At 43.4% G+C, this 16,577-nt stretch overlaps 1 protein-coding gene across 1 annotated transcript in view; it reads right to left on the bottom strand.

Moving 5' to 3' along the window:
- Positions 1 to 16,577, bottom strand: part of GAS2 (growth arrest specific 2) — a gene marked incomplete at its 3' end in the record, with an annotated part of 102,214 nt that overhangs the window by 39,329 nt on the left and 46,308 nt on the right. The window contains 1 exon segment of the mRNA XM_015408840.1: positions 7,129 to 7,270. Within this exon segment, the coding sequence (XP_015264326.1) occupies positions 7,129 to 7,270 (142 nt within the window).

Raw genomic sequence — 16,577 nt, 5'->3', positions numbered from 1 at the left:
CAAGAGTAAGTAAATTAATGAGAGGTGGCCAGGCCTCGTGGGTTACAGTATGATATGACAACACATCACATGAGCAATAAGCTTTTATATCTCAATGAACACCTCTACACATAAGTAATTACTGTCTGATATGTCTCTGCGCTACTACTGACTTAGAAAAGCTCTTCTGAAATGTTCTGCCTTTTAGTAGCACCAAAATTCTAACTATGTGGGGAGGTGCCTTCCTGACAATCTACTTACTATGTGGAAAGAGGGCTTCTTAACACCCAGGTCCACAGTCCTGGTCCATCAGGAGAAAAAAGTTCTAAAAAGCAGTAGATATCCACAGCTGCTTACGAGTTGACCTGAGCAGCAAAGCTGCAGCACCATAGTATAAGAAGATACTCTGTAATCCATATGAGAGAAACTCTTTGGTTTTTCACATCTTCTTTGAAAATTATATGTTCATATTTCATCAAAGATACCTGATCCACAAGCTAGTACTCCTCTGAGCAGAACCAACTGATTTGTGGTCCATCTATTAAAACCTGAATATTCTTTCATTCTAAAAACAAACAGGAAAGCCACCACCCTGAATCCATAGAGAGCTTTATTAAATATTTTTAAAAGCAAAAAAACAAAAAATCTGAAATGCAGCAATTAACACAAAGGTGCTAAATCCAATGAAGCTCCTGGGCAGTTCAGGATGGACAAAAGAGTGATTAAACGGTGGAATTTGCTGCCACAAATGGCCACAGGAATAAACAGCTTTAAAGGGGGATTAGATAGATTAGTGGAGGGTAAATCTATCAATGGCTACTAACCATGGTGACTGAGGGGAACCTCCACATCCCAGAGACAGGAGGCAACATCATGGGAAAGCCTCAGCCTCTATGCCATTGTTGGCCATCCAAGAAACTGGTTGGCCAGTGTGTGAGACAGGATGCTGGACTTTATGGACTACTAAACTGATCTAGCAGGGCTCTTCTTATATTCTTATGAATCAGCAGGTGGAGGCTGTGCATAACCATCCCATTCAGAGAACATATTGACAGTAGAAATGATTTTGTGCAGTTCTGCTATACAAGTCATCTGAGTTCTCTGAGTCATCTGAGTTCTTGTTTCATCCCCCTAAGGTCCATAGTATACCAGGGAGATGACTTTTGATGAGAATGGAGAGGACATTGGGGAGTGACTACATCAATGGCTTCAGAAAGACAGGAATTCCAGTCTTCTATCAGCTCATCCAATGAGTCACTGGAAGGCAATGGATCCCACAGAGGAATATGGAACCTAACTAGGTCCATTAGTCTCCATGGGCAAGCATAAATCAGATCATCGCCTAGACAGGGGGGAGTCAGAACAACCAGCTGGGCCTTCAAAACCAAGTGATCTGACCATGGCACTTCCTCCTTCACAGTCAGATCCATATCCATCCCCATGCCAAAGATCAAATCCAGTGTGTGGTCCGTTTGATGTGTGGGACCTGATACAAATTGGGAGAGCCCCAGTGCTGCCATGGAAGACACCAGGTCTGAAGCATGACTGGAGGTAGCAGCCTCATCAACACTGACACTGAAGTCCCCCAAAACTAACAGCCTCAGGAACTCCAAGGCCCATATGACCACATCCAACAGGCTCAGCAGGCCGTTGGCCAGTGCGCTCGGTGGACGGTACACCAGGAAAACAGCCAACCTATCCTCAGTGTCCCACACTAGACCAACACAATCAATACTGGCTACCTTTGGGATGGGTAGTGGTTTGAAGGAGAAATCCTCCTAGATGAGTATTGAAAACCCGCCTCCCCGAGTTCGGACTCAGACGTTTCCTAGGGAGAGCCTGACAGGAGAGGGAAGGAGGGAAAGCCACTGTGGTATAGTAGAGTGCCAGACTAAGACTGGGACACTCAGGTTCAAATCCGCCGTCTGTCTAATAGGGTTGTTGTGAGGATAAAAAAAGGGAGAAGAGATTATGTAAGCCAACTTGTATCCCTACTGGGAAGAAAGGTAAGGCATACATGAAGAAATAAATAACAATTAAGGCTGAAAACTGTAAGGGTAGGTAAAAGGTAGGTTAATAAGTGGATGGGAAGGAAAAAAGAAGCATAGAATGGGGAAAGGATATGGGGACTGTCAGGAAGAGAGAAAGAGGAGGGGATGTTACAGGGAGTAAAATGAAGTGCCCTTCCACAAGTCCTTGTAGAATTCATGCTGGTAAAATCAGAAAACAAAGCAAGCCATTCAAAACAAGCCAGGGACATAAAGATATCCTTAAGAGGTCTCAGGCCAGAAGCAGACAATAGAATAGCTAAAAAGATAAAACTCCTTAATTAAAATCCTTAGTAAAAAGATATATATTTGGTTTTCAGGCAAGCATGCATTATTTAAGGGGGAGTTTGGGAATTCTTGAGTGTTTTAAGCAAGTTATGTTTGCTATTGTACTTGCTTCTTTATTTTAACTTTGTTGTTACTGGGGATGGGCACGAACCACAAAAATGGCAGAAACACAAATTGTGGCCAAAACATGAACCAAATCACAAACTGATATGAACCGGAAGGTTGGTTCGCAAACTGAACCAGTTCATAGTGGTTTGTGACCCCTGCTTTCTACTCTCTGACACTTTTTGCACGGAGCAGAAAGGAGGGGGTTAAATGGCTCAGAGTGCCACGCCACTCAGCTGTTTGTTGTGAAGAACAGAAAGATGGGAGTTAAATGGCTCAGAGCCAATTAAACCCTGTGCTTTCAGCTCTTCATGAACCACCATGAACTGCCTTAAAATTCATGGAAGTTCATGGCGACTCTTCGGTTCACAAACCATGAACCAGCCAAAATCTGTCACAAACTTACATTCATGAGCCGGTTCATCCCTAGTTGTTACCTACTTTGGGTGCTAATTTTTGGAGAAGAAAATTCAGACCTATAAATGTTTAAAATAAGTAAATGAGCCTTTCACCCCCATGTGTAATTTGAGTCACAGTGCTGCTGGGATTCCACATCAATTATTTTGCATGCACCCAGTCTCTATCACAGCTGTGCAGTGGACGGCTGCATACAACCATTTATCCCACAGCTGCTGCCACTCCTAAACCTATCACTGATACATAACTATAGCTCCAGTAGGGGGCAGTGGGACATAATGGACAGAGACTGACCAGGACTCAATTGTGCTTGTTAACTTTTGCTTGATTGCCACTGAACACTTCCAAACAGATTTCCACAGAAGCTTGGTTTCCTTCACTGACCTGAATTCAGCCTTAGGGGCTGAGCTGCACTTCTATTGTGGGTTGATTCACCTAGAGCTGACCAGGTCTAGTTCTCTTGTTCTGCCCAGGGCCACAGCTCTTTCTCTTGGTTTCCTTTCCTCCCTTGCCTGTGCTGTCTTGCCCTCTCCAAGCCAGCTTGTCCTCTCTCCCTCTCTGTCTTCCTCCTTCTCATCCCCTCATATCTCCATTTTTATCCTTGAGCTCTACGCACACTGGCTAAGTCCAGCTCCAACCCTCCCTTCTCTGGGCCTTGTTCTTCCCTTCCTTGCCTTGCCTTGCCACATCACAGCCATGGTTATAGAGGAGCTGCTGCCTTTTGCCCAGTAGGTCAGGACTCTTCTAGCTTCTTCTGCCTCTTTTTTGCCACAACAACTGATCACAAACATAGGAGAAAACAGTGTGAACCCTTGTTAGCTGTTACCGATATGAAAGTTAACCACGGTTACAGCCTGTGGAAAGAATTCATGCTCCAAACAGTAGGAAGAACAACATGTTGGCTTGGATCCCATCAAAATTTACTCCAGGTGGTAGTGCAACTTTCTAGCCACTCCCTTCCATTGCTGCCAAAAATGTCCCAAAATGTTTCTCCTGGGGGCTGAAGACTCCCAGGAGACAGCATGACAGGGGAGTTGGAGGGCTGCCACAGGAGGGTGGCAATTCAGTGAAAAGTGTCTCCCCTGCACTCATAGATCTGTCCAACAGGATCCAACCCAATGCTTCCTTCTTATTGGCTACCCCTACTTTTACAGTTAGATTACCATGATGTCATCTGTAGCAACCTGTCTTGTAGAAGGTCATGCAGAAACTCAGGAACGGGCTGCTGCTATTAGTATTTTTTTACAGTGCAAATCTATTGGGAACTAGTAACTGTTGCTTCTATACATGGTACAGTTCATAGCTCCTGGGAGAACAGGGTTGTTGTTTTTTTAACAAATCAGACTACAGCACAGCAGGCACATATGTTGCAAGAAGACATATTCTGATATCAACATGTTATAGGTGTCCATTTATTTTGCCACATGTTTGTATGTAGATTACTCTGGAATTCAATGTTAATTGGGGTACTTGACCTTACAACATTTCTGTCCTTCCACAAAATAATTTGCTTCCTCCTCACTGGAAGATCAGAAAGAGGATTTCAGATTGTCAAATCAACAGTTGTGTATCAGTATGAGCACAGTCCACTTTAGCTGAGATGTTTCCCTGTGCTGTCTGCCATTAAAAACAAATTAACTATTATTACTGTTATGTAATAATTAAATGATGAGAAATAGCTGAAGGAAAGGACTGAACAGGGATAGCAAGGAACAGAATGCCGAAACTGAACACCAACAGATCAGTTGCCACCAAGATAAGAGCTGGACAGATTCAAAAAACCTTTTAGCAGTTGAAAACAGAGACCCCTTGATGAGACAGTACAGTGAATTCATTTAGTGCACTACACAAACAGACTTGTCTTCCATCACAACAGCTTTTTTCAGTTTTATCTCAATTCCAATCCAAACCAAACAATTGATTCTCTTCATCTTCAGCTGAAATACAATCTTGAGGCAAAAGGTTGTCCTAGATTTTGTAGCAAAAGAGATCTGACAAAAGTGTGAAGGGGGGAGAAAATTATATTATCAAGATGGTGACTGCTGAAATCACTGCTTCTTGATGAAGAGCTGTTCCAAGATACAAATACTGCCATTTTTACTCTTTGCCTTGGTACTCAGGGAATCAGCTAGATGAAGTTAGGGGAGTCACTGTAGCAATAGTTTCTATTATTTTGAACTATTGCTATAAACTTATGTAGAACGGTGAGTGTATAAATTCCAAGATATGAGAACTACTGGGCTGTTCCCTAGAGACTGAAGAGTCAGACCAGATTCACATTCCCATATGTGTTAATGATGGAAGGAAGGAAGGAAGGAAGGAAGGAAGGAAGGAAGGAAGGAAGGAAGGAAGGAAGCAAGGAAGGAAGGAAGGAAGGAAGGAAGGAACCAGTCATGGAGAGAAGCAACATATATGGGCACTGTGTCACTGCAAAAAAAAGAGAGAGGGGAGCAATATAACTTTCCCCCCTTCACAATGAGCCATTTCCCCAACTGAGGGTCAAACTGCTACAAGTTGGGTCAAGATCCCCTGACTTATTTTAGGGACAGGTATGATATCAGGCAATGAACATTCACAAGAACTCCAAGGCCCAATTTGACTTGGGAGGAAGAAGGGCCCAACTTCTGTCAGATGTAACATCTAGTTCAGCCATGAAAATGCCTCCCTCCCAGGCTGCTTTAAGCAACAGTAAAGGAAAAAAGGCAGGTGTTCATAATGCCTTTCCCCCCCTCCTAGGACATAAAGCTATATAGAGTGGCCAATTATAGTTGGAGAAATGGTGGAAAGGCAGAGTTAAATGCCCTCTTTTCCATGACCATGGCCCCAACTGATATCAGGCAGCCCTCTAAGTTTGCTTTTTTGCAGCCTGGTTACACATCTGATCATTCAGTCCCCAACATTACAGAAAAGGAACTACAGGAGAGGGGATGGTTACAGATAAGCACAGGACTTCAAAACTTTCACAACTGCACAGCATTGCAGAGTACCGTACATAATAAGATCTATCAGAATAAGCCCACTTTTTAAAAAAAGAAAAGGAAAGCTACGTGATTTAAGAGCTAATCAGCCTTGAATGACATCCAAAGGAACAATATCTTGTAGTAATTTTCTTAAGCCTGTAATAGCAACTCTATTTCAGTTGAACAGCTCTTACCTCAGATTCCAAACCAGCTGCAGTAATGTTCATTCTACTGCTTAATCATTGGTTCTCTCAGTTGTTTGTATTAAATTACAATCCAAAATTAGTTTATTGAAGATGTCAACACTTGGCCCTCTTTCTTACCTTTAGTGGGTAAATATGAAAAAGTAGCAGATTTTTTAAAGTTCTTTGCAAGCAAATCCATCTGAACCAATCACCATTACCGGATGGATTTATGGAAGAAACTGCTATAGACTCTAGCATTCAAACTTCTCAAGAACCAACTATTCCAGAAGATTCAAAGATTCTGTAGCTTTCATTTGGGAAATTATTTCACGTACTCTGTGAACCAGAGACAACTCAGGGTAATAGCTATCACCCTCATGTTGGACAGCTGCATTCTGTGCCTAGGAACGATGACTTTCTATATGTGTAGGACTGCTCTAGAGAGCAGTCAAAGTTATGCCACAGGAAAATCAAGCCTTTTTGTCTTGATGTCTGTTCAAATAAGTCCTTCATTCTTATTTTCTTCAAAACAAGGGCTCACTTCAGGCATTACATGAAACCATTGTTTACTTAAAATAATTATGGCCAATGTGATTGTCCAAATGCAAGTCACTCCACTAGTTACAAGTAATAAGGATAGATCAAACCAGGATCTGACAATATGGCTCTCATCAGCCACAGTCTTAACAATGGTTTCACATGATATATAAAGGTAGATTTTCTGGCTTGTATCTTAATGCCACCCTTGGCACATTGCATGCTGGGATATGACCCAGGTTCCATTTGTGTGTGTGTGTGTGTATTTGTTGAGGGAAATCAAGCTTTGAGTGTTCATAAATCCTCATTTCACAAACCAACTATAGTTAAAATCAACCATGGTTGTATTATGTCTGAACCAAGTCTCAAAGTAAGATGGCACCTTATTGTTTTAAAAACCACAGCTATGAATTGAGGCAGTCTTCAGCAAGTCAAATCATCCAATGCCCATTCCAAATACAATTGTGTTTTTTTAAAGAAACTTTTTATTATCTTAGATTTGATTCTGCTCCCATGAAAATTGTTAAAACAACAGATGAAACTTGATATAATGCAAATTACATTACATTATAAGAGAATAAAAATGGGGATGATCAAGTGTTTACATACCTAAACCTTCAGATTCAAACAGACAAGTATCATCCACTCCTACATCTCTGCACCAGGATAAGAAATTTGCAGTGTTGTCCCGTGCAAAAAATGATCCAGAAGGTGCATTGGCTTTGCATGGAATTTTCCTCACCGGCATTATCTATAAGACAAATATAAAATCCATATCATTGTAAATACTGTAGAAAAATGCTTAATTAGTTGGACAGCAAGGTACCATTGTTACCAGCCATTACAAACTCATATGAAACAGTGTTATAACATTGATTCTTGAAGCACTGAGCTGCAGGGATTAAACCCCAGACTTTCTGCATATACCACAGATGTTCTGCTATCAAGTATGCCCCCTACAATTGTCATTATTCTTAAAATCAGTCTAAAAACAGAACGTTCCTTCCCCAACCAGCTCAGAGTTGACAATGAAGTCAACAAACAAAAATAATGGTGAGAGAAGAGGATAAGGAAAGGAATGTCACTATGCAAACAAAAATATTGTTATACCATTAATGGGGTGGTGAGAAGTTGTGTTTAGCTTCCTTTGCATAATAGAAGACCTGAGTTGGATGGTGCTTTTGTAATATCTGCTTATTTTACAAATACACAAGCAGAATATAAGTGGACACAAAGAAGTTCTTCCGCCATGGAGCAGATGCATTACCCCATATCAGATCCCCAGGGAGATCCTGCACCCCAAGGTGCTTGCTTTCAAACAACCCTCAGGTCCCTAGGAACAAAGATTTATTTATTTTATTTATTTACATTAATTGTAGTCCACCTTTCCATTGAAATTCAAGGAAGATTGCAATCAATGCAATCAACCGGATGGGACATCCAGTAAACAGTGTGTAATAGGGTTCAGTTTCCAGAATCTGAAACCAAACAGAAACAATGCTTATAAGCAAAGGTCATTTCAGGGGGGATCGTGGAAGATCGCAGTTCCCCCGGGTGAGGTACAGGGGACGGGGCACATGACAAAGCCCCACCCCCTGCTTCCGGCCGCCCCGCCTCCGGCCCTTATTCAGCCAGGAGGAGGCAGGAGAAGAGGGAGGGTAAGTTGCTTCCTCCCTGCCTCTCCCTACCCCTGCCTGCCTGGGGCCAGGGAGGGCCTTCGCAGGGCTTTCTTGCACTCCCGCTGGCCTTGGAGGTCCACCGCCGGGCCCCTCATGGGGCTCGGCGGTGGAGCTGCAAGGCCGGCGGCGGCCGGGACTGTTGGGGGGCGGGGTGTGTGGCCTTATGACACACTTCTGGTGATGTCAGGGGGTGTGGCCTTATGACACTTTCTACGAAACGACCCCTGCTTATAAGAAGAATCATCCTATTGATTGCGTTCATTTACATGGTGTAACCCACCTTGAGTCTCAGTGAAAAAGGTGGATTATAAATAACATAAACGAACAAACAAATAAAAATTAACATGGCATGTTAAATGATGCAGAAATTACACAGTAGGATATTACACATAACAACAGATAGTACGTACTATACACATTATAATCCGCAGTCCCTCTCCCATTATTAAAACATCTTTCTAAATGATGTAGTTATAATATAGTTCTATGACAGGGGTGTCAAACCTACGGCCTGCAGGCCAGAAGCAGCCTGCCCAGGGCTTTAATCAGGCCCGCGGCTCTCTTCTCCACCCCCATCCCTCCCCTGCCTGTCCTCGCCCTTTGGAGAGAGATCGGAACTTCCCAGCTGACTGGGCCTTGTCTTCACAGTTTCTCCTCCAGCAGGAAGCTCCTCTAGGCTAAAGCACACAAAAAAAGCTGCAAAGAAAATGCAGAATGGATTTTCCTTTAAGGTCTCTAGGCCCAGATAGACTACTCTGGGACTGGAATTACTGCCCCCAGAGTGGAATGATGGTTCCTGGGAGTAGCAGCTGCTTTCTTGGAATGGAATTCCACTCTGGGGGCTGTCATTCCAGTCCCAGAGTAGTCTATCAGGGACCAGAAACCTCAATGGAAAATCCATTCCATATTTTCTTTGCAACTTTTTTTGAGCTGCAATGTATTTCAATGGAGTAGAGTTTCAGTTTCCAGTGTTTGTATGCCAGTTGAATTTGACTGCTTGCAAATAAAGGACTGATGTTTTGAGCCAGCTTGCCTCTGCTGAATGGACCTGAGAACAGGTGCCTGAGTGAGTACTCTAACCTGGGAACACACAGCCAGAGGGGGACATTATGCTGGAGAGCCACTGCCACTCCGAGTAGACTGGAGGTGGGGGGTGGGGGTGGAGCTTGCAATACCCAGCCATTACATGTTCTCCTAGGCTCAGAGCATTTATATTTTTATTTTCTGCTGTGATCCTTGTGCTTTTTCTAGATGTTTTATTTTAAAAATAGCATTGCCAAATACCACTATCCCCCCACTTTTCCATTTTAGGTAGGCATCTTTTAGGGGGAGGGGAGGTTTGGGAAGTGTCAGTTATCAAAGACTGTTAAATAAAATATAGCAAGAGTGTTACTGTTTTAAGCATGTTTGTATTTTAAGTTTAAAAACCCTTTAACTGTGTTTGTCGGTGTCCTTTATAAAGTTAATATCTTCGCTACCTGGCATTACATTTTATGACAAACATGGCCTAGCCCAACAAAGTCCTATTTATATCAGATCCGACCCTTGTAACAAATGAGTTTAACTCCCCTGTTCTATGATCTATACAACAATGCCCTCCTGAATTATATACACAGAACTTTGGAAGTGTTACTTTCTCTGATGGTCATCTTCATCGATAATATGCAAGAAATATCTCCAGCGTCACCTGACCATCTCCAGGGCTCACTGTCTACCCAAACTATTCATACAACTGATTTGGTAGCACAATGAGGAGGAGCTCACCAATGGGGCTCAGTTTACTCACAGCTGCCAACAGTACAGGAGGAGGCAAGTTGCATAGTTTACAACCACTGTCAGATCCAAGCCAAGTCCCTCTGCTGCTCCTAGCACTGCAGAGGTTCAACTTGCTCCTCCGTGCAGCATACCTGCTTAGGATGACAACATATTTTTAATTGCCCTGACCATCTCCTTCCATTCACTCCCACTGATGCAATATCCAAGTATTAACAAACAGCCAGTAGTTGTAACACCATGTTCAAAATTATAGCAGCAAACCCAGTTTAAATCTTAAAATAGATTGACAAGGATCCAAAGGTCTTCAGCTCATGCACTGGGTCTTTTATGAGCTATCTTGTCACCACAACTCTTCATAGTCCTCAAAACTTTTGTAAAGTTATTAGAGATTTCAAGGCACTGGTAATTTTACTCTGAAAACTAAATTAGTGGCCAAATTCTTCAGTTTTTATGTGGCACTAACTTCTAGGTAGAGGAAGAAAGATCTACTAGAGCCATATAAACAGATGGGGGGGGCGTGATCACAAAGCAGCTTTCTTCTCTCCTCCATTTTATCCTTACAACAACTCTGTGGGAAGTCGCCTGTGAAGTAAGTGAGATGGAGAATATGTAACTGGCCGAAGGTTACCCCACCACCTGCAGCCTTGACCTGTGCCCATCATAGGGTTGCCAAGTCGATAATCGTTGGGAGTGGGGGACTCCCGTCCAGCATCCAATGTGTGTGCATGTGAAGCATGCGTGCACCGCACGCACATCACCAGGAAGTGACGTTATGACGCCGGGCATGCTGGGGGCGGGGCCACGACCATCCAAGGGGGAAACATAGAGTTTTCCCCTCGGATGGTCGTGGCCCCGCCCCCAGCGTGCCTGGCGTCATAACGTCACTTCCTGGTGACGCGCACGTCGGGGTGGGGTTCCCCCTGGGGCCCAATCCGCCGGCGGCGGGGAATGGGCCTCTGGGGCAGGGGACGTGGCAGCCCTAGCCCATCATGGCTGATTAAAGCTAGCCATGATGAGTTGTGAGGTTCCCTGTGGGAGATAGTTAACAAGTCCCTCTCTGAAGGGACTTTCCCAAGGGCACTTAAGGAAGCAGTGGTTCACCCTCTCTTAAAGAAACCATCCTTGGATTCGGCAGAATTGGTAAACTACCAGCCGGTTTCCAATTTGCCCTATTTGGGCAAAATAATTGAGAGCAATGGCAAGTCACTTGCAGAGTTTTCTGGATGATGCTTTCGCCCAGGCCATGGCACAGAGATGGCACTAGTTGTCATCATGGATGACATCCAAAGACATCTGGATAAAGGCAGGATGGTGGTACTGTTGCTGTTAGACCTGTCAGCTGCATTCAACATGGTTGACCATCAGTTACTGATCTACCGCCTCACCAATGCTGGAATTCCGGGGTCCACCTTTACAATGGCTTGCCTCCTTCCTCCAGAGTCAGGGACAAAAGGTAGCGCTTGGGGAAGAGCTGCCCCAAAGGCATCCACTGATTTGCAGAGTGCCCCAAGGGGTGGTTCTATCCCTGGTCTTATTAAACATCTACACGTGTCCCCTTGCCCAGATTCCCAGAGCTATGGACTGGGTTGTTACCAGTATGCTGATGACACCCAGCTATATCTGCTGTTGGGCAGCTGGTCTGACTCTGGGAAAGAAGATCTGGACCTGGCATTACAAGCTGTGGCTGGATGGCTTAGACTGAGCCAACTGAAATTGAATCCAATGAAGATGGAGGTTCTGTGCCTAAGTCACAAGAGTCCAGGGTTAGGGATCTCACTCCCTACCTTCAATGGGGTGCCCCTGATGCCATTGCTAGAGGTTAGGAGTTTGGGAGTGCTCTTGAATACCTCCTTAACGATGGAGGCCCATGTAGCAGCCACTGCCAAGTCAGCCTTTTGCCATCTTTGGCTGATTAGGCAGCTGATTCCCTTCCTCGAATGCAGTGACTTGGCAACGGTAATCCACACAATGGTCACTTTGAGATTAGACTACTGCAACACTTTCTACATGGGGCTGACTTTGTCCCAAATTTGGAAGCTGCAGCTGGTGCAGAATGCAGCAGTCAGGCTGTTGTTGGGTCTCCCTCTGCGAGAGCACATCCAACCTGCACTGAAAGCACTGCACTGGCTGCCTATAGCATACCTATAAAGTCCTTTACAGTCAGGGGCCAGCATACCCACATGTTCCCCAGAGAGTACTGCGTTCAGGGACATAAAACCTTCTGGTTCTCCCTGGCCCTAAAGAGGCCAGACTGGCCATTACCAGGGCTAGGGCCTTTTCTGTGGCAGCTCCATGCTGGTGGAATGAGCTCACCAACAACATCAGAGCCCTGTGGAGATTATTACAATTCCACAGGGCCTACAAGATGGAGCTCTTCCACCAGGCATTCGAGTGAAAAGCCACATATAACATCTTAATTTAAAATCAGAGTCTTACCCTGGAATTCTACCATCGACTGTTGCTATTACTGACACCTGTTATGATTAATATTCGGAAATGTGTTTGTTTCACCATCTGGCATGCAATATCTGTGTATAGCACTTAGAACTGCTGTATGATTTTATTCTGTTTTTAAATTTTTATGTAAGATGCCCTGAGCCTGCCTTGGCGGGGAGGGTGGGGTATAAATCTAATAAATAAATAAATTCTCAGTGAGCTTCCACAGCAGAGTGGGGATTTGAACCTGGGTCTCTAGGCTTGCCAAGTCCCCCCGGGGGGCAGGGAAACCCCTGCCCCAGAGGCCCGGTCCCCGCCGGCGGCGGATAGGGCCCCGGGGGGAACCCCACCCCAACGTGCGTGTCACCCGGAAGTGACGCGACCATGCCAGGCACGCTGGGGGCGGGGCCACGGTCTCCTGAGGGAAAACTCCCTCAAAGTCTAAAACAGCCCCAGAAATGGCCCCGACTCCCCCCTCCACCTTCTACTGACAAAAACCAAGGCTGAAACATTAACCATGTTGCAGTTGCCTAACAACAGCCACTGAAAGCATTCATTTCTTAATGCTATAGTGCTGCTTCTATAAATTGGGGAGGTTAACCCCCAATGTATTTTTGTTTAGATTTCAGATTTTCCTTGAAACATGAGGTTTTTATCAGATTTATAGAAAAATCTGTCTTGTCTCTCCATGGCTCCAATATCTGGATTTAAGCATCCATAGATCTGGTCATGCTGAGAATTAGATATATTGATGAAGCCAAGCAAATTACAATAAAGCCAAATTACTAACAAACTACACAATGGGCCACTGTATATGTACTAAGTTATCATGTGGCACTAATCCTCTACCAGTACAGTTGGTCTTCATGCCTGTCTGTCAGCTTTTCTTGGTGGCAGTCTGTAACCAAAGCAAATGGTAGGAGCAAGGCTGAAAAGTAACAGACACCATGAAGAAGACATGAATGGCATATTACAATCATACTGTGAAAAGTAGCCCTAGGAGGGAAGATTTGTACAGGCCAGATGATCCCTTTGTTCAGGGCTATTTTGGGGCAGGAACGCACAGGAACGGAGTTCCGGCTGGCTCCCAAGTTGACCACGCCCAGCAGGAACTCATTAGCATAATAGGCCACACCCAATAGCAGAAACTCATTAGGATTGGCTACATTAGGGGAGAGGCCTAACATGCGAAGGAGTTCCTGCTACAAAAAAAGCCCTAGGTTTTGACAACAAACAAGGTAAACAGAATAAGAAGCAAAAGGTGGGTGTGGCTGGATATGCTAATGAATTTCTGTTGTTGGGTGTGGTCTATTATGCTAATGAGTTCCTGCTGGGCTTTTTCTACAAAAAAAGCCCTGCCTTTGTTCCTCTGTTATCCCTTTCCCCTTTGTAATGCATGGCATTTCTCCAGATTAAAATGAGTTTAATCTTCAGAGAAATATCATATATGGGTGGATTTTCCAACTCTTTTCCACTAAGCAAGGAAGCCTTCATCCAAGGGAGAAAGCACTGTAGCAAGGCCCCTGACTTAGCAAAGATTCATAGGACCCAGCATAACAGGTGTAATTCACCGAGGAATGACATCAATGGGAGAAGACTTTATGCATCTTCTTTTAACGTCAGTGGATGCGTATCAGAGGGCATCCTATTACTGTTGCTCAGCATGTGTTCAATCACCAGACACAGTTGTGATACAGGCTTTATTTAGGTATGATGACAGTGACAAAACTGAGATTTACTGGGCACCATCACAGCTTCTTTGTCATGCTTGTGTACTCCTCTCCATCCTTTCTTTGCACATAGAGCTTGATTGCAAACTTCTCCGTTTGGCTAAACCCCAGTCTGCAGAGGTGTCTAAAGGCACAGTTTGTAGGGAGCTTGACCAAATCAGGAAGTGTTAAATCAAGCCCCATGAGAGTGAAGAGACTGGAGGAGCAAGGACGCTATTGTGAGCACAGAAAACAAGCTGTGGTCATGCCCAAGGCCCAAAGACCTCTGCTTAAGTGGAATTTGTTATGATGTCAGAATGCACCATAGATTTCCTCAACAATGCCTGTGTGTGCTGAAGGAAAGAAAGAAAGGGATGTTTTGTCTTGAATTTTGGCAGAGCTGGAATTTTACTCAGTACCTTAAAGAAAAGCAAGATTAAACTTACACTGAAGGATTGCAGGGAAATATCTATGTTTTCTTCCCACCTAATAAATTTCCAACCACCTAAAAATAACTAAAAACTCCTTTTTATTATTCTCAAATCTGTTAACTTTTAAGTCCTAACTCTGAAATATGAACACTGCTATGTAAGAAAGGTTTGATTCTCAAATGCTTTTTAAAAACAGATTTCTTTAAATGACTTGAATTTCTCCAAAGTGTTTTGGAATAGATCCTCCTGACATAATTAAGTTTCCATATGGCAAAAGTGACTTTTGTTGACATTGTAGAGTATAGCCACAGTTACTCTAAAACAGCAGTGCACACAATTGCTCCTATCAAATATCGCAAAAAATAGTTCCCCAGTTACACTCCTTTTACAGTCCTGTCTTGTTGATGTGCATGCAGGAGGTTTAATGCAGGATGTGAAAGTGTGAGTGAAACAGATGATGTAAGCCTGGAAAAATGTGGTCAGGTTCGCTTCTGCACCCCAAGAGGGGCTGTGGTACTATGAAATCATATGGAAAAAGAAATATATTGATATAACTTTTCCAAAAGAAGTTCCATAATCTTGTTTTAAAATGTTTGCTTTGGGGAGACTCAAAGCATATTTTAAAATCTCTTGAAATGTGGAATTATTCTTTCTTTATTTCTCTACAAATTCCTGGTAAGGCCTAAAACAGTTGGGGGTGGGGAGGTGGCTGCTCAGCAACTTAAAGGAAAATGACCCTTATATGTCAGAATCACCTCGGTTGTCAAAACAGAATTGTTAATCTCAGTATTCAAAGACATTTTTTAATCTAAATATTGTTCAGCTGTTCTAGAATATAAGCCGTTTCAGTGATCTCTTGTTTGTTTTTGTTTTAATTTTGCTTTCTTTGTCTTAGAAAATTATCATTTCTTCCTCATGCCAAGCTCTTTCATGATCTTCACATTACGTATGTTGAGAATTTCACATCAGGCCGGTTAAGCCATGATTATTCATGAGCTGAGTATTAGTTGTTGTTTTTTTGTCTCACCAACAATTACATCAAGTAACTGCTAAACAGCTTTGTAGGTAGACAGTACCTCTGGTGTACCTTGCAAGCTTCCTTTGCACCTCCACAGGAGGTGAAGCTGATTCTGCCACAGAATCACGGGTGGGTAGGTCAGGCGGTTAAAAGACCTGGGAAGGTACTACAATTCCCATTAGGCTGGCTGAAAAGCTGCATGCTATTTTAAAAAATAATTCCTCAATAACACAAGCATACATAAACACCAAAGGCAAGTCTTTTTAAAAAAATATAACTTTTATTTGTAGCCAATGGTTGACTGCTTAATTTTCTCACTCTGTATTTATATCTTTGGCTGCTTAATAATAAGCAGCAATAGATCCATTGGGGAGAAGGAAAAGTAGGACTGCAGTGCATGTGTGAAATATTGCCCATTGCACTGTACTGTACTGTGTTGTGTGAATATAAGAAAAGTAATCTGATGAACAGGCTCGAACTGGTCATGAACAGTCACACTATTTGGTGAAAAATGATCTCCCTGCTAGCATTGTTATGGGGAAAGGAATTTCTTTTTCTGAAATTCACTTTTCCAGATATAACACTGACTCATAAGACTATGGAATACAGCAAACCAGAATAGATTTGATCTGTAGAGGGTCAGCTGACTCAGCTTCAGCTATCTTGTGGCTTTCCCTTCCCCAATCATTCCCAGGCAATGTGAACAAAAATCATCTGCACATTTTTCCTTATATCTTCCAAAAAGAATACAGCTAGAGATTCACTTTTTTTTAAAGGCTGAGAATTCAAGGAGGGATCAAGACATACTTCTGAGGGGGTATTGCCCTATATGCCTCTTGTCGTCATAAATAGACAGGTTGCTTACATGTAACTGATGATCTTCGAGTGGTCATCTGTGCATTCACACCTCTGGGATATAGTGCGCCTGCGCCCAACCTCGACCAGTACTTCTTAGAAAATGAAAGGGATTTTCATGCCCACTCCCCATTCATGCGCTGGCCCCACAGGG

The sequence above is a fragment of the Gekko japonicus genome, unplaced genomic scaffold (genome assembly GCF_001447785.1).
Source record: "Gekko japonicus isolate JY-2015 unplaced genomic scaffold, Gekko_japonicus_V1.1 scaffold4037, whole genome shotgun sequence".
Taxonomy (NCBI): Eukaryota; Metazoa; Chordata; class Lepidosauria; order Squamata; family Gekkonidae; genus Gekko; species Gekko japonicus.
The sequence above is the reverse complement of the archived record's forward strand: the minus strand, read 5'-3'. Positions and strand labels throughout refer to the sequence as shown.